Source organism: Colobus angolensis, unplaced genomic scaffold (assembly GCF_000951035.1).
Source record: "Colobus angolensis palliatus isolate OR3802 unplaced genomic scaffold, Cang.pa_1.0 Scaffold75, whole genome shotgun sequence".
NCBI classification, from domain to species: Eukaryota; Metazoa; Chordata; class Mammalia; order Primates; family Cercopithecidae; genus Colobus; species Colobus angolensis.
Genome location: NW_012121265.1, coordinates 2769397 through 2793999, shown reverse-complemented (window position 1 = coordinate 2793999; position 24603 = coordinate 2769397). Strand labels below are relative to the sequence as shown.

The following is a 24603-nucleotide window of genomic DNA, read 5'->3' as shown; positions in this document are numbered from 1 at the left end:
ATATTTGCAACTCTTTATTATGAGTGAATTTGAGTGTTTCTTTATGCCTTTAAGGACTATTTGTAAAAAATGTTTTTAACTACCTCTGTATGACTTTTTCCTATTTTTCTATCAGGCTTTTGGCCTTTTTTTGTCCCTGATTAGAAAATTTATTTATATATTATGGAGGTTAGTCCTTTATCTGTGACATATGTGGCAAATATTTCCTTATGGCTTATCATTTATCTTTGAACTTTACTTATGGTGGTTTTTGCTACACAACCTTTTAAACATAATTGAATTTAATACTCTTTTCTTTTATTGCATTTGTGTTTTGAGCCATAGTTTAAAAGTCTTTACCTACACCCAGTTTCTCAAATAATTTATTGATGCTTTCACTTTGACCTTCTATGGTTTCATTTTTTACATTTAAATCTTTGATCCATTTCTAGGGTATTCTTATATATGCTGTGTAATGTAGATCCAATTTTAGCTTTGGCAATCCATTTACATCCATTTGCAAATGACTATCCAGTTTTCTCAACCCAATTTAATGAAAAGTCTATCTCTTTTTCCCAGTGGTTTGAGGTGTCACCTCTGTTATCTACTAGATTTCCATTTGTACTTGACTCTGTCTGCCTTCTACTATATCCCACTGTTCTATTTATATGCCAGTATTGCACTGTTTTAATTATAAAAGATAAATAGTAGGATTTAGTGGTTGGTGGGGCTAGTCACTTCTCTTTGTTTTTTCTTTCTCAGGGCTTTCCTAAAAAGAAAAATGTTAAAGAACCTTACTTGAATGTTTATTTTTTTTCTGTATAAACTTTAGGATCAATTTGCCTAGCACCAAGGAAAAAATTTGTATTTTTATCAGGATCATATTCAATCTGATGTAATGTAGAAATAATTAACATTTTTATGATATCCTATGAAACAAAAAGTCATGTTAGTTATTATTGATGAAAATGAAGGCTATATTTGTATGCTAATTTTATATCTTGTCACGTTACAAAATTATTTTATTATTTGAATTGCTTTCTTTCATTGATATTTTTGAATTTTCAGTTATGTCATATTACCTGAAAATTAAAATAACTTTATTTTGTCTCTCAAACTCTTGTGCCTCTAATTATTTTCTCTAGACTAATTTTAATGACCAGTTTTTCAAACTTAATGCTAAAAAGTAATAAAGGTAATGGGCATCCTTATTCCTGACCTTAAGGAGATTGACTCTAGTGTTTCCCCAGCAATAAGATGCTTACTTTGGGATTGACATATGTATTTTTTTATTGGGTAAAAACATATCTATTAATTCTGATTTTATTGAAAATTTTTTTATCAGGGATAAATTTTAATATTTTAAACACCCTTTCAGCACCTCTGAAGATAATCATTTTATTTTTCCCTTGGAAATATTAATATGGCCAATTATATTAACGAATTTCTAATATTTAACCATACATTAATTCCTGGAACAAATCCTAATAGACTGCAGTATATTATTTACTTAATGTGGTATTGGATTCTTTTTACTAATATTTTACTTATAATTTTTGCATTAGTATTCATAGACGTGTATGTGTGTGTATATGTATTCACTATCTTGATCAGGTCTGGTATTAATGTTATGCTTGCTTCAGGAAAAGAAATTCACTGTTTTCCTTGTATCTTTATATTTTAGATCAATTTATATAGTTTTTGGATTATCTGGTGTCTCAAAGTATTTTTGCTTTTTGTTCATAATACAGTTTTTAAAAAACTTCATCAGCAAAACAGAACAAAAACTTCCTTCATTTCAGCTATGGTTATTGGGTGAGAAATAGACAAATTTGCAGGGGCTGTGAATTTAAAGACAAGGAGGAATCAAGAAATGGAAACGAAAAGCACTGGAAAGACAAAAAGAACACCATTAAACCACAAAACACCACAACTGTCTCTCCCCAAAAGATAAGAGAGCCATTGATTGAAACAAACTTCTTCCGCCCTGCAGAAGCCATTACTTTCAACTGTGAGGCCTCCGACCTTTTCTCAGTGTTTCCCCACGTGGGGAAGGACTTTCACTTTCTGAAGGTCATTTAATCTGTATTTCATCACCCTTAGGCACCCTTTTTCGGTTCTTCTCTCTACCATTGAATTCTTACTTAACTCTTTCTGCATTGGTGTAGGCTTCAGAGCTTAAGTTGGATGTTTATTTCCCTACTTACATGTAATTTCAAGTTTTGCAAAATCCTCTATTTCCTTCTTAGCTTGTATACATAACTTATAGGTGGTTTTATTTGGTTTTCATATTGAGAGGTCTTTTTTACATTATTTTTCCTTTTGGAAACTTAAAAATTTTTAATTAAAAAATTTAATTGTTATTTTATAGGAAATTTGACTTCTGTCATTGCCTTTTTAAAAACTTACATACAGTAAATTTACCTTTTAGTATACAGTGAATTGGCAAAAATATTCAGTTATGTAGCCACCACTGTAATCAAGATATAGAATACTTTGATGACCCCAGAATGTACCCTTCTGCCTGTTTATACTCAGTGCCTGCGTTCCAGCCCCAGCCCCTGATGTGTTTTCCTAGTTTTGCTTTTTCCAATATGTCATACAAATGGAATAATATGCTATGTATCCTCTTTGGTTTGGCTTTTTAGGTTTAGCATAATGTATTTGAGATTATATTGTTTCATATGTCAGAAATAATGTTAGAGAATTCTACAAAAATAATGAAATACTTTAGAGCACAGATACAAGAAGCTCAGAGAGCCCCAAGCAGCATTAAAGAAAAAAGGCAAACATCTATACGCATCATATTCGAACCTCTGAAAAACAAAGATAAAGAGAAAATCTGGAAGGAAGGCAGAAGGAGAAAAGACAAAAAGACACATTATATATACAAAGGAATGAAGGTAATAAATATAGAAGACTTCTCATCAGAAATCATGCAAACCAAAAGACAAGGGAATGACATCCCAAAGAGTGAAAGTAAGAGCTGCCAATTCAGAATTTCAGTGAAATCTCCTTCACAAATGGAGACAAATACAGATATTTTTAGACAAACTCAAGTTGATTGAATTTCTTGCCAAAGGACTACATTACAAAAAAGGGCTGTGTAAGTTTTTCAGAAAGAAGGACTATACCAGATAGAAATTTGGAGCTATGCAAAGAAATAATAAAACTTCAGAAATGGTTCAAATAGGCCAGGCATGGTGGCTTACACCTATAATCCCTGTACTTTGAGAGGCTGAAGTGGGCAGATAGCTTGAGCTCAGGAGTTCGAACTCTGGAGTTTGAGAACACCCTGGGCAACATAGAGAGACCCCATCTCTACTTAAAAATAAATTAATTAATTAATGAAGATAAATATAAAATTGAAAATGAAAATGAAGGTAAATATAAAGGCCCCTTTTTCACTTTTAATTGATGGAACAAATAAGTGATAAAAGCAAAAAGGAACATATTTTAGGTTTATAGCATATGTAAAAAGAAAAATATATGATTATGACCGAATAAAAAATGGGAGGGAGAAATTGGAAATAAACTGTTTTAAGTTTCTTATCCTGTAAGTGTAGCAAGTGTTATTTTATTTTTATTTTTTTGAGGCAGAGTCTCTCTTTGTCGCCCAGATGGGAGTGCAGTGGCACAACCTCGGCTCACTGCAACCTCCGCCTGTGGGGTTCAAGCTATTCTCATGCCTCAACCACCTTAGTAGCTGGGATTACAGGCGTGTGCCACCATACCCGGCTAATTTTTGAATTTTTAGTAGAGACGGTTTTTCCCCATGTTGGCCAGGTCAGTCTTGAACTCCTGGCTTCAAATGATCTGCCCACCTTGGCCTCCCAAAGTCCTGGTATTACAGGCATGAGCCACTGTGGTCCGGCCAAGTAAAGCAGTGTTATACTATTTGAAAGTATACAGTAATAAACTGAAGATGTGTGTTAACCCAAATGCAAGCATTACAACTTTTTAAAAATACAGTAGTCCCCTCTTATTTGCAGTTTCTTTCTGCAGTTCCAGTTACCCACATTCACCCATGGTTCCAAAATATTAAATGAAAAATTTCATAAATAAACAATTCTAAATTGCACACCATTCTGAGTAGCATGATGAACTCCTGTGCAGTTCTGCTCCATTCTGCCCTGGACGTAAAGCATCCCTTTGTCCAGTGTATCTGCACTGTATATGCTACCTGCATGCTAGTCACTTCATAGCCATCTGAGTTATCATATCAACTGTTGTGCAGTCACAGTCTTTGTGGTAACCCTTATTCCACTTAATGATGGGCCCAAATCACAGGAGTAGTGATGCTGGCAATGCATATATGCCCAAAAGAAGGTGTAAAGTGCTTCCTGTAAGTGAAAAGATGAAAGTTTTTGACTTAATAAGGAAAGGAAAAAAATTGTATGCTGAGGTTGCTAAGATCTACAGTGCAATAAGATATCTTGAGAGAAAGAGACTACATTCATACAGCTTTTAGTACAGTATATTGTCATAATTGTTCTATTTTATTATTAAGTATTGTTGATAATCCCTTTCTGTGCCTAATTTTTAAATTACAGTTTATCATAGGTATATATGTATAGGCGAAGTCATAGCATATAGAGGGTTCAGTACTGTCTGCAGTTTCAGGTGTCCACTGAGAGTATTGGAGCATGTAGCCCCCATGGATAAAAGGGGACTACAGTAAGTATAAATAATAAGTCAATAGAGGAGATAAAATGCAATTATTAAAAAAATCCAAAAGCAGGTAGAACGAGAGGGAATGAAAAGAGCAAAGCACAGATAGAACAAATAGAAAATGATTAGAAAAATCTTATATTTTAAATTCAGCCATATGAATAACTATATTAAATGAAAATGGTCTAAATATACCAAGTAAAAGACAGATTATTACATTAGATAAAAGAGTAAGACACAACTATATGGTTTCCACAAGAAACCCACTTTAAATATAAAGATGTAGATAGGTTAAAAAAGAGTGGAAAGCAATATCCTGTGCTAGTGGTCTGGAAGTTGTAGTTTCTTCATATCCTTATCAACACCTGATATTGCCTATCTTTCATTTTAGTTATTCTGGTGAATGTTTAATGGTATTTCCTTATGCTTTTCTTTGTATTTCCCAGATTTAGAATGAAATTTAATACCATTTCCTATTTTTATTGGCCATTGGACATTTTATTTTGTGAATAATCTGTAGTTTTATGAATAACCTGGGTGTAATCTATTGCTTCCTGTCTCTGCTTTTACTTTATAATGGCTTTCTTTGTTGGGTGCTTCACAGAAGTTTGCTGCAAACTCATTGTTCACAATCTATGAGAGGCCTGTGGGTCTAAATTTGTTAAGGTTTCCTTTAGAGAATATTTTCTTCTTATTACTATACTTTTAGGTTCTGGGGTACATGGGCAGAACGTGCAGGTTTGTTACATAGGTATACACGTGCCATGGTGGTTTGCTGCACCCATTAACCTGTCATCTACATTAGGTGTTTCTCCTAATGCTGTCCCTCCCCAGACCCCCAACCCCCGACAGGCACTGGTGTGTGATGTTCCCCTCCCTGTGTCCACGTGTTCTCATTGTTCAGCTCCCACTTATGGGTAAGAACATGTGGTGTTTGGTTTCCTGTTCTTGTGCTGGTTTGCTGAGAATGATGGTTTCCAGCTTCATCCGTGTCCCTGCAAAGGACATGAACTCATCCCATCTGACAAAGGGCTAATATCCAGAATCTATAAAGAACTTAAATTTACAAGAATAAAACAACCCCATCAAAAAGTGGGCCAAGGATATGTACAGACACTTCTCAAAAGAAGACATTTATGCAGCCAAGAAACATGAAAAAAAGCTCATTATCACTGGTCACTACAGAAATGCAAATCAAAACCACAACGAGATACTATCTCACACCAGTTAGAATGGTGATCATTAAAAGTCAGGGAACAGATGCTGGAGAGGATGTGGAGAAATAGGAACACTTTTACACTGTCAGTGGGAGTGTAAATTAGTTCAACCATTGTGGAAGACAGTGTGGCGATTCCTCAAGGATCTAGAACTAGAAATACCATTTGACCCAGCAATCCCATTACTGGGTATATACTCAAAGGATTATAAATGATTATAAATAATTCTACTATAAGGACACATCACACAGATGTTTATTGCGGCACTCTTCACAATAGCAAAGACTTGAAACCAACCCAAATGCCCATCAATGATAGGCTGGATAAAGAAAAATGTGGCACATACATACCACGGAATACTGTGCAGTCATAGAGAAGATTTTTCTTTTGCATCTGCTGGTATCCAGGAAATGCCGCTGATCTTACAACTCCTTCCACTTCCCCTTGAGGGTCAGGGCTCAGCAAAGGTTCAAATCGATCTATATTTCTCACCTTGTTGCTGGCCCAGGAGTTGCTTAGGTTTGGGTTCTGTTCCTCATATCTCCTCTCAGGGCAGCTTTAACCTCCTAGCTGCCCAATTTCAGCCTCTAGCTTTGTACCTCTTCAATCACAGCTCCTAGCTTTTATGTTTTTCTTTTCAGGAAAAAACGTTAGTCCTAATGCCAAAAATGGAAGACTTATTTTTACTATTTTCCACATTAAATACAGGCATAAAATAATTATTTAAAACTTCCTCAAAGTCCATGCTGATTTGGCAATAAATTTCCAGAGCACATTTATACTCATCAAACTTGTATGATATTAGTACAATTGTTGACTCTTTGTTTAAACTTATTGTTTCTATTGCCTATCGGAGCTGCTTTGAAGGGACCTGAAATTATGCCGCATTTTCTTAAGGATTATCTTGGCAATTGATATTCAATAAATACAGGAAAAATTCTCTACCCTTTCAGGCTTTATCTGCTTAAAAGTAAGGCATGAGAGGGTGACACTCTAATACCAGGGAGAGAGGAAGTACTGTTACCATAGAAGACAGAGCCAGTACCAAGATGAGTATGCATAAATAGATTTTAATAAAAATAGCCCTTATCTTCCATTACTACACCTATATATTTCCATATAGTGTAGTTCCTTTAAAAGTCTGATAAAAAAGAAAACCGGAAAATACAAAAAAATCAGTATGAACATTTAATTGGATTTTTCTAGAATCATTTCAAAGTTAATTTCTTATAGTCATAATTCAGAGGAGACTGCCTTATGTTGGTTCAAGGCCCCTTTGATTGTTTGCTATGAATCTCCTATTTTTTGGGAAACTGGCCCATTTTCAAGATAGATCACGTGGCACCTAGCTCCAGAAACTCTATTTTGGTTTGATCATGTCAAACGACAGTCTCTCGTAAACTTTACCAACTCCAAACCCTCTTTCCTTCATTAAGAGGGTAATAAACCTGAATCTAACCTCTTCAGTTCTAACCAACCTTTTCTTTTGTGATTCCCAATGCATGTTAATAAAATTTATGTGCTTTTTCATGTTAAAAAATTCAACATATTCAAAAAATTAAGGACTTAATTGGGGAAAAGAAACTTAATTGGGGAAAAGAAAGATGTTGCTTTCTCACTCCCAAATTAAGGTATATTTTAATTATGCATGCATATTATAAAGTTATAATTTTACATCAAGAAGAAAGCCCAAGGGTCATTTTTTTCCCTACACTTAAAAGTTTTCAGGTGAGGTTCAGAGAAGCTAAATGTTTCAACTAAGCTTATTCAGTTTGCTAGTGGCCAGGACTCAAACAGATGTTAAGACATAGTACTATATATTTGCTATCCAGCTCATGTTGCTCTTTTAGTTATGATAAAATTATTAAATGTCGGCTGGGCATGGTGGCTCACACCTGTAATCCCAGCACTTTGGGAGGTTCAGGCAGGTGGATCACTTGAGGTCAGGAGTTCAAGCCCAGCCTAGCCAACATGGCGAAACCCCATCTCTACTAAAAGTACAAAAATTAGCTGAGTGTGGTGGCAGGTGCCTGTAATCCTAGCTACTCTGGAGGCTGAGGCAGGAGAATTGCTTGAACCCAGGAGGCGGAGGTTGCAGTGAGTAGAGGTCACACCACTGTACTCCAGTGTGGATGACAGAGCGAGACTCCATCTCAAACAACAACAACAACAAAAATATTAAATGTCTATTAGTCAGTCTACCTTAATTTCTTTATGAAAATTTTTACCACAAAATTTTATATAATCTTTATGGAATTATAGACAATTAAAATATGCAAATTATTTAGTCCTGAAATTCTGATTATAGAAACTATAAGCTTGTCCCTCTCTGTACAGTAATAAAATTACAGTTTATTATTAAACTAATAGGTGAAATTTTCTTTTAAAATAGACTTAAAAAAGAATTAGAACTTTATAAGGAAGATGACATGGAAAGTGTTTATGAAGCTCTCCAAACAGAAATAGAATTTTTGGAGTTGGTAAGTTACCATTGATTGTTTAACTTTTGTTCAGCATTTTTTTACCTACTGGTAAGACTGGTTTTACTGGTGTACAAATCACTGAACTAGTGTTTCATCCCGCTGCAAAAAACAAAAAAGCAATAATGAAGATAACTAAGATCAGGATATAAATCTATGAAGCGTTTTGAGTTCCTGGAGAGTTAGGTGCTACACGAAGCAAATTATATTCAAAGAGAATATGTATGATTTCAAACCAAGTTAAAAAACTTCAGATCTGACCTCATAACATTTCCTTGACTGAAACTGTTATTAGAGGATTAATGCACTGAAGGAAATTTAACTATCATAATGCCTTAAAAGCTTTTTGTTTTTGATAGGCATAAATTATACTTTTATTATATTTGATCCTAAAACTTTCTTATTGCATATTTGTATGATCTCAAAAACCTTGCATTCAATTATTGGAAACGTATTTTCAGATTGTGTAGGAGCACTTTAAATTGCTTTAACTTTGATTGTTTATAAAATGAACACAGTATTTGCTATACTCTATTTCACTGAAAGGCACGAGTATGTTTAAACTGTCTTAAAATGTAGTTTTAGTTTGATACATTGCATGTTGTTACGTGTTTATTTTATGTAAACATTTCCTTGTTCAAAAATGTTTCAATAAGTTATGTTCAAATTTATATTTTTTATAAAAACATTCAAAAATATAATTAAGAAATGCCCAGAATTTACTGTCATATTAAATTTAGGTACATTTTATGTAATTCTTTTATTAAGAATTTACTTTTCCTCATGAGTAATTACTATGTTTTCTTTTCAGACATTGGCACAGAAATGTCTTCAGGAAAGCAAATAAGTTATAGAGAATTGATCAGCCATCTGAGATTTGATGAGAATATCTTAGAATCAAATCTTAGTGATACATATGTGAATGGTACACACTACAACAGATCCTTGTGGAAAATATGAGGTTTAAAATATTCCAATTGTTAATATCTAGAAATGGTGTGTTAGCCCTTTAAGGTAATTTTTGTCTTGTTACTCAAATTTTAAGAGTTCTTCTGTGGTTTGATTTTGTTTCTAAAAGGAAGGAAAAGGAGAAGAAGTAGATACTGTGCTCCCAGGCTTCTTATATGCCCCTGAACCTCGAGCTGTCCTGTTCTTTCTAATCTATATGATTTGGTTTGGATCTGTGTCCACGCCCAAATCTCATGTTGAATTGTGATCCCCACTGTTGGAGGTGGGCCCTAATAGGAAGTGACTGGATCACGGGGGTGGGTTTCTCATGAATAGCTTAGCACCGTTCTTCTTGGTACTGTCCTTGCCATAGTGAGTGAGTTCTCCTGAGATCTAGTGGTTTATTAGTGTATAGCACTTAATCCACTTTGCTCCTGCTGCCACCATATGAGATGTCTCACACCCCCTGTGCCTTCAGTCATGATAGGAAAATTCCTGAGGCTTCTCTAAAAGCAGAAGTCACTATGCTTCCTGTTCAGCCTGCGGAACTATGGGACAATTAAACCTGCGTTCTTTATAAATTACCCAGTCTCAGATATTTCTTCATAGCAATGCGAGAAGGGACTGATACACTATGCTTTTCATTTTTTGTTGTAACTTAGCTTGGGTCCAATGAAACACACATAGGAAGAAACATTCAGTTTATTGGCCCAGTTATGTTGGTGCCACTTCCACTAACAAAGGTGCTTGCTTTCATTATAATTCTTTTCTAATCATAAAATGTCTGTTGACAGAGTTCTTCTGAGGACCTTCATATGTAAAAGTTTTCCTACTTTTCACTGTGTGCCTATAAAGTCTGGGGCACCTGAAGCCATTTTCTGGTTAATGCCAGTGTTGATTATAAGGAAACAAATTATCCATAGGGATATGAATCCCCAGTGGATTATGAGGTATATAATCTCCTTAACAGCCATCAGGATTCATTTTCTCTGGTCGCCTGAAACACTGCAACTGAAAACAGTGTAGTTAGGGTTAGATCATACTTAGTGTTGCTACCAAATTTCCAACATCACTTATCTTTCTGCTGTTACCATTTCTGACTAGACAGAAAGTCTATTGTCTAAAAGTGTATTGACTGATATAAGAATAGCTACTCCTGAAGTCATTATATGAAAAAGATACCTGCACATGCATGTTTATAGCAGCACAATTCGCAGTTGCAAAAATGTGGAACCAGCCCAAATGCCCATCAGTCAACAAGTGGATAAAGAAACTGTGAAATATATATATATATATATATATAAATATATAAAATATATGATGGAATACTACTCAGCCTAAAAAGGAATGAATTAATGCCATTCACAATGACCTGGATGAGACTGGAGAATATTATTCTAAATGAAGTAACTCAGAAATGGAAAACCAAACACTGTATGTTCTCACTCATAAGTGGGAGCTAAGCTATGAGGATGCAAAGGCATAAGAGTAACACAGTGGACTTTGGGGACTCGGGGAAAGGGTAGGAAGGGGGTGAGGGATAAAAGCCTACAAATTGGGTGCAGTGTATACTGCTTAGGGGATGGGTGCACCAAAATCTCACAAATCACCACTGAAGAACTTACTCATTTAACCAAATACCACCTGTTCCCCAATAACCTATGGAAATTTTTAAAAATCACAAGTAAAAATAAAAGTGTATTGCAACAATTCAACAAGGCCCTAGATTGGAGTAGGTTAGGGAAAGGAAGAAAACTTGCTTGGGGACATATTTCAAAATACTGAGGGCTAATGTTAGAACCATGCTTTCTCTTGTGGTTGTAGTTGAATTCATTTATCTATTAATGTTAAGGTAGAATACTTAGGTTTATCTAAATCTCAGAGCAGAGCCTCAGCAAGTCTTATTTCAGAGCAAGTCTTATTTAGACATAGTTTTTTTTTGCATATGTTAACACCCTTATTTTTCAGAAATTAGCAAAGTTGAAACACTCTCCTTCAGGATATATAGCAATTGCCATGTGTTTAAATAATTTGCAATTTTCAAAAGTAATTTCTAATTTTATTTTTTTAATATTGAAATTAGTAATCAATAATTTTTGCTTAGGAAGAAAAAAATGAATGGTGGCAGAGAATTGCAATCTATTTTATATGCAAATACAGAGTGAGAAATGGTTATTGGGATTTGTCATGACCTCAGTTCTGTCTTATTTTAGTCTATCTGTCTACCCTCATTCTAAGTCCTGTGAATCTCTATTGTTATATATATTTAATATGCAGAATTTACACATAAAACCTTTTCCACTTACCAGTAATTTTTGCTCACTATTGGTTTCATAGCTAAAATATTAATGCAAACTAGAGATCGGCCACCTATTTGAATTACTAACACAATGGCATATATGCAGAATAAACTGATACCGATACAACTGTTCTTTCACATGTGTGTCATATAGAATATTTGGATTAAATATTCAGTAACAGAATCAGTATTCAAATGCATTGAATTTGAGAATAAAACTGAAGGTTCAGTACGTTTATTATTTTAAAATGCTTAAAATGCATAATTTAAGATTTAAACTCATTTTCATATAATCAAATAATTATTTTAGCACTGCATGGTAGAGTAATAGAAAGCAGTATCCGTATGATACCAGTCAAAATAACTGAACTATTAGACTTAATGTAATTAAAGGAACAAGTTATCTGAAACAAAGGAAGTACAGCAATCGATAGAAATCACAGTGTGTGAAACTAAAGGGCACATCAAGATAAAACATTAGGAGTAGATTAAGTCTGTTTTTAGGTTTGTTTTTTTTTTTTTAAGAGTTAGTCATAAAACTCAAAAGTAGGAAAATTAACTGAACTTATCTGGGTAAAAATATGTCTCAGACTGAATTCAGTTACTCTGGAAGTAAGACTTTGGCTATACAGAAAGGCAATTTTTAAACGAATGTCCATTCATTAAGTAAAGTCATTAAATTTTCCGTATACTTAACTATGATCAAAATGCAAACTAACCCAAAGTAACACTGATACTGCTGTGAGGTTTGTGGCTTGCCGCCATAGTTCTTTAATGTAACTCAAGTTCTTTGAGAAGCAACTTTCTAACTCTCAGTACTCCACTGAGGATAATATTAAAATGTATAGATAGTTTGCTGCAGACTTTTCTGCTGATTAATGGAGCTATTACGCTAGGGGAAAAACAGCGACAAAAGCATAGGATGTGGAGCATGACCACTGGCCTAGAAATTCCTTTCTTCCTTCCCTGGCCTAATTCTTGAAATGGCAGGAAAAGTAAAGAAAAGCTTTAAGGTATCTACAGTCAGAATGATTTCTGTTCTATCATTGTTTCGTCAATAGTAGTAGTTTCTTGTTTAAAAGAAAGAAACAAAACAAATTGCCTGCCTGCCTTTTTTTTCTTGGAACTTGAAGAACCATGATGAGATTCTGAAAAGGCTAAGGTAAGGTAGAGGTCATTGTATTATAATGAACTGGAATCTAGAAATGCCTTAAAACAGAATCAATTGGGATTAGTAATTTTTTGTACAATGGAAATTATGCTGTGAAAAATCCACTGAGTCCATTACCAGAAGGGCAAGCAGTAATTTAGCTGGGTAGCTCCAGATGGACAGACAGCATGCACTGGACAGGCCCTGTTCAAAACTCCTGTGGAGGACAAAGTCCCTTTCTATTTTATACCAATCAATCATACATAACTGTGTCACACTATAATGAATAAATCATTTATTTGCAGCCCAGGAAACAGTAGCAGTTCAGTGACATGATTAGAAATAAATATGAGACTATTTTAATGCCGGGTGTATCAGGGTAAGGTGTTCTGTGATTCAAGTATTTATAGTATAAAATTTGAAATTTAAAAGCTGTTTAATGTACTAAAAAGTGTTTTAACATTTGAAGCTGATCTGTTTTAGGTGAGCTTTTATGTTTCTTTTTTGACCCCTCTTCTCTCCTTTTGTCATCCGGAAAAACTTTAGTAAAGAACATGTTTGCCTCTCAGAATCTAGTTCAGAACATTTTCTGTCAAGGGAATTGTTTTCAGGATGTGAACTAAAAATAAAAAATATTTTTTGTCATTAGCCCGAAGCAGGGATTACGTCTTGGGGTTTTGTGGCTCTTTTATCTTAAGACAATAGATTTTTTAAAATGTAAGAATGAAAAGGATGAAGTTATCTTTGAAAATATTTGAGGTCGGAATGTATAGTCAGTTTCTGTTGTGCTTTCTAAACATTATATTTTCAAGTTAAGTAAGTTTTTTCTTGGTTTGCTAATGGTCAAATCATTATAGCAGTAAAGAAGCTTTATTTGTTATTTTACTGACACTTGGCAAAAGACTAACATCAAGACAGCATTGACTGCTACACGAGGGAAATCAAGTAATAACTTTCCTCTGCTTTAAAAGGGAGAAACAGGATTTTATCTGTTTGTTGTTAATCATGTGTAAGATCACATTTATTAAACATGAGGAAAAAAATTTGCAGGGCAATACTTATTGTAGGACATATATTTTGATTGGAGGAAAAAAAAAAAGCCATGACTGATGGTAAAGTGCTCTCCCAGCTGCTGCTATGAAAAGTATCAAGAGCAAAGCTGTCAGAATTGAATGCTGATTTAAACAACTGCTTTTGATACAGAGTGAATTTGTCTTTAAAAGGCCTCTATGAAGTAAACAGCACTAGAATTCTAATGTCTGGGAAAATAAAGAGTAGGTGAATATGTGAAATTAATAACAATGTCTGATATAAGTACCTGTTCCAAACAAGGCCCATTGATTGAGTGGGAGAATGATTTTATTTTTGTCTTACAACCAGAAGAACTGCACTACTTGAATAGTTCTAAGTTAATTATTTTCATACTTGTAATAAATTGTCATTCTAATTAGTTGGTAAATAAAACCTTGTTAAAAGAAAATCCTCTTAATCTACATTTAATAGATGCAAATACAGCTACTAATGATATTTCTGGATATGGCTTTGTGATTACTGAGAGAAAGTATTTACAAATTTAAGCCACCATTAAGTGATGTGTTGTTGAAACAGTTTTGTAGATGCAGAAGCTCCTGATTGGGAATGGGTGACCTGAGGGTAGTCATAGGGTCAGCATAATGTCAGCTCTACAATCTGGAGCCAATTAACATTAGTAAAATATCAAGATTATATTTGTAGAAGTCTTTTTATTCAATAAAATCCAAGCTCTTTATCAAGATTCTAGTTGTAGACCAATCAGATATGCCATTTTTAGAGGGGGAACTGAGGTTTTGATTGATGATCTGATTTGCGTGAGGTCACATAGAGCAGAGGGCCTCTTAATTTACAGTGTAATTGCTTGGGTTTCATTTCTAACATAGCTTAAATATGTATTGCTTTGAAAACTTGCTTACAATAAAATCTTACACAACAGGTAAATATTAGAAGATAAGAGAAATTTAAGAATTATTTAAATCACCCTTTGGTACCAGAAAACATTGATTAATCAGAATCAGCAAATATGAATCTTTAATTAACTAAGAATATCTTTCTACACTCCCTGAGAAGAAAGGGGCACATCAGAATAAAACAGACTCAAATCAAGTGTTATTGAAAATTCACTTCTGGCTATCTCTTGAAAGTAACACCTATTCATCCTGCTTTATTACACTTTCCACAGATATGTTTGTTTGTTTGTTTGTTTGTTTCCAGCACTACCCTGTGGTCATTGATATTTAAAGTGATAATCTGAGGAATGGCACTTTTTTACAATATCAAATAATAAAGGTTATATTCATTCTTCAGTACTTGCTAAGGCAGGTACTGAAGACTAATAGAAAACATACAGAAAGATCAACATGTAAAAGAATCTCTGATTAACCTGAACTTAGCGCTCTTGCTCATTTCCTTTCTCCTTGTATTCTTCTTTCTATCCATTCTTTCATCCATCTCTCCGTCCATCCTGGCTCATGCCTACCTCTCGGAATTCATGCCATACCCGCTCTCGTCCTTGTAGACTCCTCTCCAGTCATACAGATCTTTCTGCCCCCCAAATAGGCCTGACTTGTTCTGGTCTTAAGATCATTTCATGAGCTGTGTTCCCTCTGCCTTGGTCGCTCCATCCCCTGATCTCTGTATGGTTGTCAGCTTCTGTCATTCAAATATCAAGTGAAATGTCACCTCCTTGGAGAGGCTTTCCCTTAAACAATTAATGTAAAGTAGTCATGCAGTCACACTATCACATATCCTAGTTATAAATTCTCTTCATACTTCCTATAATTTCTGACATCTTTCTTGTTTTTCTTTTCTACTTATCACCACTAAAACAGAAGTTCCATGAAAGCAGGATATTCTTTATCTTGCACATCGCTTATCCCTTAGAGCCTGGAACAGTGTGTGGTATATGGGAAGTGTCCAATAAATATGTGTGGAAATATGGCTTGAATTAACTTGTTCATTTAACCTATATTTATTGCTTAAGGATTTAAGTATAAATTATTGATTCTCTAGTTAAAGAAACTGGATTCATTTATTGTTGTTTATCTTTCTTGGGTGAATTACCCTGTCTTATTTCTTACCCTTTCTGAGCATGTTTACTTAGCTGAAAAATGGTAGTTATGTTTGCTAATTTCAGAACCTCTCTATGTTGAACAAACAATAAAAACATTGGAAATAAACCAGAAGCAAGTAATGATCTCACATCCCATCATAGAAAAGTTTGTAGGTCTCTGAATGGTCACTTATAGCTTTCTATTATCAAACTGTTGATTGGCAGATAATGGTTATGAATGCTAACTTTCCACCACCTGCTAGAATAGGAAGTGAAAATTGTAAGTTACTTGCAAGCTATGAATGTGCGTTAGAGTACCTTAAAAGCATTATCTCTCCATGGTAACAGAAAATTTTGAAATGTGTTTGCTTCTGCGATTTATTCAGTCTTTCTGGTCTGAAATACAAAGTGTAAGCAATCCTGTTTTTAATTCAGCATCATATGTAGAAAAATATATGAGTGCCATCTTGTGGATTTCTCTGGTACCACATTGAAGAGAATGACAAATCCTTACAAAAATGTGACCCACCCTTCCTTCCTTCCTTCCTTCCTTCCTTCCTTCCTTCCTTCATTGATTGAAAAAAATCATTAGTAGTTCATGATATTTTACTTTTTATGATTCTCTGGCCCATCTACGGGTCTGAAATAAAGTTAAAACATGATGTAGTTGAGTGATGTCTCCATTTCCAGGAGACAAGGGGACTACAGAGACCTATTACAAAGACAAGGCACTTTTCGGGGCATTTTAAGTTAGTGTTCTCTGCCCCCATCTCCTCCTCCACCACCTTCTAATTGTTAAAATCTCTCTTTTTCTTTCTGAGCTTCACCCAAACACATTTTTATGATTTTTTTTCTTATCTTTTACTTCCACTCATCTCATCTGTTTTACAGAATTTCTTCCACTCTTGGTTAGCAAGTAAAGCTGTGTTTCCTTTCTTTTTAAATGTTAAAACATGATGATTACTCCCTAGCTGAGTATCCCCTTTCTGGTTAAAAATCTTTATTCAGAAGTCTCCCTAGAGAATCCAAAACCTCAGAGTGGTCTATATAAACTAAAGCAAAAATATGCACCCTCAGCGTATCATTTGGGAAAATCATCTTGTGGGTTCAAATGTTAAGAATCTGCTTTTGTTTTTTTCTTGTATATTTGTTTGAGTTCTTTGTAGATTCTGGATATTAGCCCTTTGTCAGACGAGTAGATTGCAAAAATTTTCTCCCATTCTGTAGGTTGCCTGTTCACTCTGATGGTAGTTTCTTTTGCTGTGCAGAAGCTCTTTAGTTTAATGAGAGAAATAGGAACACTTTTACACTGTTGGTGGGATTGTAAACTAGTTCAACCATTATGGAAAACAGTATGGCGATTCCTCAAGGATCTAGAACTAGATGTACCATATGACCCAGCCATCCCACTACTGGGTATATACCCAAAGGATTATAAATTATTCTACTACAAAGACACATGCACACGTATGTTTATTGCGGCACTATTCACAATAGCAAAGACTTGGAATCAACCCAAATGTCCATCTGTGACAGACTGGATTAAGAAAATGTGGCACATATACACCATGGAATACTATGCAGCCATAAAAAAGGATGAGTTTGCGTCCTTTGTAGGGACATGGGTGCAGCTGGAAACCATCATTCTTAGCAAGCTATCACAAGAAGAGAAAACCAAACACCGCATGTTCTCACTCATAGGTGGGAACTGAACAATGAGATCACTTGGACTCGGGAAGGGGAACATCACACACTGGGCTTATCATGGGGAGGGGGGAGGGGGGAGGGATTGCATTGGGGAGTTATACCTGATATAAATGATGAATTGATGGGTGCTGACGGGTTGATGGGTGCAGCACACCAACATTGCACAAGTATACATATGTAACAAACCTGCACGTTATGCACATGTACCCTAGAACTTAAAGTATAATAAAAAAAAAAGAATCTGCTTTTATTTTAAAAGATGGGATATTGTGAAATCATACTACTTCTCTGTGTCTCTGATGTGTTTTTTGTGGTGTTGAATCCCTTGGCAGAAATCCGTCTAGTGACTTACCCTACCTGTCTATAGTAAACTTGAATGAATTTGTTCTTATGCAGTATTCACAAACTATTAAATATAATAGTCTTCTGTTTAATGAGTATTTGTTGAAGTTTTCTTCTGATAGATGCTGTATGAGTCACAAATAAGAAGAAAAAAGAAGAAAGAAGGAGGAGGAGGAAGAGGAGGAAGAGCTGATGAGCAACAGTAATTCCACCTAGAACTTTAATTTCATTGCCATGCAATATAACATATTCGTAGTTTTGGAGATTAGGAGGAGGAGAAGTGGAGGAGGAAGAAGGAAGAAGGGGAAAGAAGGAGGAGGAGGAAAGAGGAGGAGGAAGAAGAAGGAGGAGGGAGGAGGACACAGGAGGAGGAGAAGAAACGAGGAGGAGAAAGGAGAAGAGAGGAGGAAGAGGAAGGAGTAGGAGGAAGGAGAAAGGAAGAGGAGGAGGAGGAGAAAGGAGGAACAAGAAGAAGGAGAAGGGGGAGCAGAAGGAGAAGAGGGAGCAGAAGGAGAAGGAAGGAAAAGAGAAGGAGAAGGAGAAGAGAAGGAAGGAGAAAAGGAGGAGGAGAAAGGAGGAGGAGGAAGGAGAAGAGAAGGAGGAAGATAAGAAGAAGGGGAAGGAGGAGAAAAGAAGAAGGAGAAGGAAGGAGAAGAGGAGGAGGAAAGAAGTTGTCCATATCTGTAAAAAGCTTAAATTGTATTATGAAATCCTCTTGAGTTTTGCATTCAAAGTTAATATATTTATTTGCTGTTGCTTCACCTTATTCAAAATGGTCATATGGTGGCTTTCGAATGAGGCAGACGTACAGTTCTATTCTGGCTCTGCCTTTCCTGTGTGGCCTTGGGCTGGTTACTTAACTCTTGCATTTCAGTTTTCTAATTGCTAACAAAAAAATAAAATAAAATGACACCCATTGTGTTGGGCTGTAACAGCTGTTGAGTAATTCTGAAGATGTACATATGCTGAGTGAATCATGACCATTTTAATTATTGTTGGGCAAAGACAGTATGGAATAGATAAAGTACCTTAGCATACTATTAGCTTTTTAGTGTTGCTCTTTATATACAAAATGAACTTACTAGTTCAGATACTTTGATTTCTTGCTTTGAATCACCAGAATTTCATATGTGTGGCTTGTTTCCTAGACCCATGATATACTTGGCTGTGGTGGAGGTGTAGTCTCCAGCTGTGAAACAGAGTTTCCTATGCAAACATAATTGGCATATTTTGCCAGGCATAAAACAACTGAACTGACCAGCCTAGAGGAACTTTTAGAAATGGTTCACTTTTCTTTCAAGACAATCCTATTTGTTTTATACTCTGAGATATAATCAGAATCTGGGAACATGGGTTTTTGGAAACTAGATGCTCTCCTAAATTCTAGTTGAAAGTGGCAGAAATCTTTACCTCAACTCCTTTCCTCAAAGCCCACTACTATGATAGTAAAATTATTTCATTTTAAAGACCTAGAGTGCAAAGAGAAAATGATACAGAGGAGTTGATAACGATACAATTGTGAAAGCTGAGTAGTAGAGGGATGAGTGGGGAATGACTTAGCAAACTTAAAAAAGTGGATCCCAAACTGGCAGAGGGAAAAAGAAAAAAATATTTGATTTGCCCCTATAGAACCCTGAAAATTACAAGAAGTGGCAGTACTAGAACCTCTAGAAGTAAAGATGAAGATAGGAATGAAGACTAAGGGACTGGTTGGTTGTGCATTTAAGAAACATTCAGGCCAGGCAAGGTGGCTCACACCTGTAATCCCAGCACTTTGGGAGGCCAAGGCAGGTGGATAACAAGGTCAGGAGTTCAAGACCAGCTGGCCAAGATGGTGAAACCCTGTCTCTATAAAAATACAAAAAATTAGCCGGGCATGGTGGCACGCACCCGTAATCCCAGCTACTCCGGAGGCTGAGGCAGAGAATTGCTTAAACCTGGAGGTGCGAAGGTTGCAGTGAGCCAAGATCGCGCCACTGCACTCCAGCCTGGGCGACAGAGCGAGACTGTCTCAAAAAAATAAAAATAAACATTCTGATCCTCAGGCCCTATTCCCCACTCCAGCTGGGGAACAGCCTCTTCCTAACCTTGGCAGAAGATTTTATGTTTATTTTCCATAGAATATAAAACAGAAGGTCTCTGGACAGAGAACAGCAGGTACTGCTGAGGATGGTAAGAAAATAGAGAAGTTAAGAAAAATTTATATTCTGAATGTTGCAATCCCAACTGTACTCAGGTCTCATTTGGGGCAATCAAATTTATATCCTCAAGGCCTCTCAAATTAATATCATCTAGGAACTAGTTAGAAATGCAAATTTTAGAGCCTTATCCAAGACCTACGGAATCAGAAACTCTATGGGTAGGGCCCAGCAATCTGTGTTTTAACAAGCCCTCCAGACATACCCTTCTCTGAAGAGGCTCACAAGCTGAAAAGAAATGACTTATGAAAAGGGAGTTTTCAATGAAACAGTCCAGCCAGAGTGAAGCCCAGAACTGACAAGTATCATCCATGTGGAACTTTTCACTTAACTTAGCCTCATTCTTAAATAGAGGCAGTCAACATTGATAAGACATGCCTTTAGCATGAAGAAGACCTATCCAAAAAAAAAAAAAGGGTTGGAGAAGCAACTTAGAAGAAAAACATTTTGCAGGGAGATTAAAACTTTGGAAAAAAAATCATTGATGTCCTCAGAAAGATAACAGAAAGTACTTGCCATTATAGGCTGTTAATAAACTAAAATATGTTAGTAGAAGTTTTTTAAAAAACCTGTAAAAGACTTAGAAAGTTGAGGGAATCTCCCACAAAGTAGAGCAAAAAGACAAGAGTAAAAATCGGAGAAAAAGATAAAAGAATTAGCTCATTCTGCCCAATGTTTGAATAATACTAGTTTAGAAAGAGATAGCAGAAAAAGCAGAGAAGAGAACATTTTCAAGAATTAAAGGACAGGTTTTTAGATTCAGAAAAACCATTAAGGACCCAGTGGCACTGATGCATCGGTCCTCTGTCCAAGTGACATCATCACACAATTTTAGAATGTGGAAGACAATGAAATGGGAAAAGTTCCCTTGTCCGCCTTTCAGGGCATGTGATGGGGATGTGACTCGCTTCTTCAGAGCCCTACTGCTCAAACCTCTAGAAGAGCATACAGATGGGCAGGCTGTGGGGCTCTGACCCCATGGCATTGTCTAGGGATGAATGTTTACAGCTGAAGCCCCAGTGGGCATGTGTTACAGGTTGCTCTTTTAGTTTAACTGTCCATAGGCAACTTGTGTTAACCAGCTCAATCATACCCTCTACCTTGCCGCAAGGACAGAGGACTTTCCGTGTCCCGGGTTCTTGCCTCGGTGTACCAGAAGAATCGGATCACACCAGGGCTTGGAGAATGAGTGCACGGTTTTACTGAGTGGGATTAGCTCTCAGCAGATGGAGGAGCCAGAGGGAGATGGTTTTCCCCTAGAGTTGGGCTGCTCAGCGTCTGGACTCTCTCTGACTGCCCCAGCCAAACTTTGCATTGTTCTCCTGGTCAGTGGCCTGCAGGAGTCTGTCTGTGTGCTCTTCCGCTGGTGTGCTCCCCTGGACGTCCGCTCCACGTCCAGCCGCTTGTGTCTTCTTCAGACAATGTGTTCCCCTTGATGTCCAGCCGCTTGTGTGTCTGCCTGCTAGGATCTCGGGGGCTTTTATAGGCACAGGATGGGGGCGTGGCAGGCCAGTGGAGGTATTGGGAAATGCAACATTTGGGCAGGAAAACAAAAATGCCTCTCCTCACATAGGTCCGTGGGCACAGGCTGGGAAGTGGAGCCCTATCCAGGAACCACGCCCTTCCCTTCCCGCTTCCGTATCATTTAAGGGACCATGCCCTTCCCAGCACTTCACTTCTGTATCAATAAGATTCTATAAATTTCTGAAAGTAGGTCACCTCTAAAGGATCAGGAATCAGAATAGCTTTGGTCTTCCCAACAGCAGTACTTGGATGAGCAGTCCAACAATTGGTTTACCAATTCACAAGGGAGGTGATGAGAATCTCCTAGATATGGGGCAGATAAATCCCAGGATCATAGCTTGGCACCAGGCCTAGAGAGCAACCAATCCAAACAAGAGCAGCTTCAAGGGAGATGTTTTTGAGAAGGTAAAATAGCTAGAATACATGATATGTTTGAACTATTGAGAGGAATTTTAAACAATTGGGATAGCGTTTTGGTATGAGTCTGTTATAAGTACATAGCAAACTAAGGAAATGAAAAATAAATAAATAAGAATATCAACTCCAGAGGAAACAAAAAGTTGTGCAAGGAAAGAAAAGTAATCCTAATATTAGGATGGCTCAGCTGCTAATTTTTTTGATACCGAACCAGGTTCTTCCTTCCTGTGCACAGTAAGTCAATCACTGTGATGACAGGTTTGCAAAAGAAAGCATTTTAATCACAAGGCTGCCGAGCAAGGAGATGGAAGAACAAATTTCAAATCTGCGTTTCTGAAAATAGGGCTTGGGGGACTTATGGGATAAAGGAGTGGTGTAAAGCATTGGGAAAGGTGCTTAGCGGGTAGGAAAGGTAAGGTAGTCAGGGTTCTGCACAAGTGTAATCTAGCTACATGGCTCTTTATAATGGCACATCAGCATGATCAGAGGGAGGAGTTTCTGGCATCAAAAGGTCACTCTTCTTTAGGCACCCTCGCAGGTCCAATTGGAGGGTTGGTAGTTGCAACTGGTTTGAACCGGACAAGAGCTGCCCCCTAGTTCCTGAAAAACAACTTTAAGCAACCATTACTATAGCCACCCACAGTCAGAGCTGTTATCTGTAAGGAAGCTAGTGGGAGACTAGTTAGGTTTTACTTGGCTACATGACTTTTAGCTATCTAGGTTTTGAGATCAACTAGAAGTAAGCACTTAAAAGCAAGCGAGGCAGGTTAAGTTTGGCGGACTTAATCAAGTTAGCCCCCGATTTCATTTTCATCATCATAATATTGCACACTGACTGTGGATTTCACTAAAAGCATAACACTATATTGGAAAGATAGAGTTGCATGAGAGGTGTGTGTGATGGTGGCATATGTTTTATGGGAAAGGAAACTAAATTCTTATCTTTCATAATGGGAAATTAGTAGATAATGCCAAAACTGAAAAAAATTAGTAGTAGTGTGAGCATGCTATTTAGTGACATGAAGACAAATTTAAAAATAGGTAAAGGGTTGAAATTATTGCTTGGGAGTAGGGGTGATGGAGAGAAAAGGGGAGTAGAAAAGGAGGTACTGATAGTGTTCATTAATACAAATAATCTGTGTAGAATTCTTTTTGGAATGTTTGCTGGTTTATTAGCAATAACTTTAAACATGACATAAAAAGTAGGTCCTCGTTTTAATATAAATCCAGTGGTATGTTAGTAAACCATCTCTTGGAGCAAGGAGTCGGGGTAAGTCGTGATTTGTAATGTGTTGCAAAGACTCCGACCATGGCCAGTTTCAAGCTAACAGTGGTTTAACAGCTGGATTGCAAGGTTCCGAGAGACATAAGTATGGAACTTTAGTTATGTCCCTACTCCCATACCTGGAGGAAATACTTTAAAGTCATTTTTTTCCTGACTAGTTGCTACACCCATGATCTTCATGTTCCTGAAATTTGTGATACAAAGAACAAGGTATAGGCGATCAATAGCTTGTGTTACTTTAATGTGAATTTCTGGTAAACCATTTTGGAACTGCCTCTTTTTTCCCTTTAAAAGTTTACTTGTAGGCTGGGCACAGTAGCTCACTCCTATAACCCCAGTACTTTGGGAAGCTGAGGTGGAAGGATCACTTGAGTCCAAAAGTTCGAGACCAGCCTGGGCAACTAGGGAGATCCACGTCTCAACAACAACAACAACAACAAAAATTAAAAGATTAGCCAGCTGTGGTGCCATGTGCCTGTAGTCCCAGCTACTCAGAAGGCTGAAGTGGGAGGATGACTTGAACCCATGAGTTCCAGGCTGCAGTGAGATGTGATCACAGCACTGCATGCCAGCCTGGGCGACAGAGCAAGACCCTGTCCTGTCTCAAAAACAAAAACAAAAACCCTACTTGTAATTGTTGCTAATCAGAGTGTGTATTCAGAGCAACTTGCATCTATGCTCCCAGGTTGCAGCCCTCAAGCTTGGCCCAAATAAACTCTGTTTATATTAATTTTGCCTATGCTTCTTCCTTTTAGGTTGACAACTCCAATGTTATTACATGGATTTTGTTAAGTTAAAAAGTCTTCTCTGTTTTGTTTCTTTAAATGTAAACCACATTTATTGAGATGTAAATTACACACAATAAAATGCACAGATTTTTAAGTGGACAGTTTGATGAGCTTTGACAAAAGTGTACACTCAATGTAACCACCATGCAAACCAAGGACTAGAACATTTCCTTCACTCCAGAAAGTTTCCCATGCCTCTGTCCAGCCACTCCCCACTCTCACCAGAGCAGCTGCCTCAAGTAACCACAGTTTTGATTTTTTTCACTGTAGACTAGTTTTCTCTGTACTTGAACTTCATATAAGTGAATTAAACAGGGTGTACTCACTTCAATCTACCATCTTTCACCTAACGTAATGTCTGTGAGATCCACCTGTGTTGTTGTGTGGACCAGCACTTGACTGAGCTGAGTATTTCACTCAGTGCAGACCTCGGTGTTTGATTTTATGTTGGATATTGTGGAGGATACATTGTAATGACTTTGGATTAGGAAACCTTCCCTTAAAGAGCATTTA

At 36.6% G+C, this 24603-nt stretch overlaps 1 protein-coding gene across 1 annotated transcript in view; it reads left to right on the top strand.

Moving 5' to 3' along the window:
* Positions 1–9879, top strand: part of CCDC172 (coiled-coil domain containing 172) — a 58100-nt gene extending 48221 nt beyond the window's left edge. The window contains exons 8-9 of the mRNA XM_011927823.1: positions 8260–8347; positions 9159–9879. Coding sequence (XP_011783213.1) covers positions 8260–8347; positions 9159–9194 — 124 coding nt within the window. The 3' untranslated portion in view covers positions 9195–9879. The remainder of the gene's footprint in view (positions 1–8259; positions 8348–9158) is intronic.
* Positions 9880–24603: the final 14724 nt, after the last annotated feature.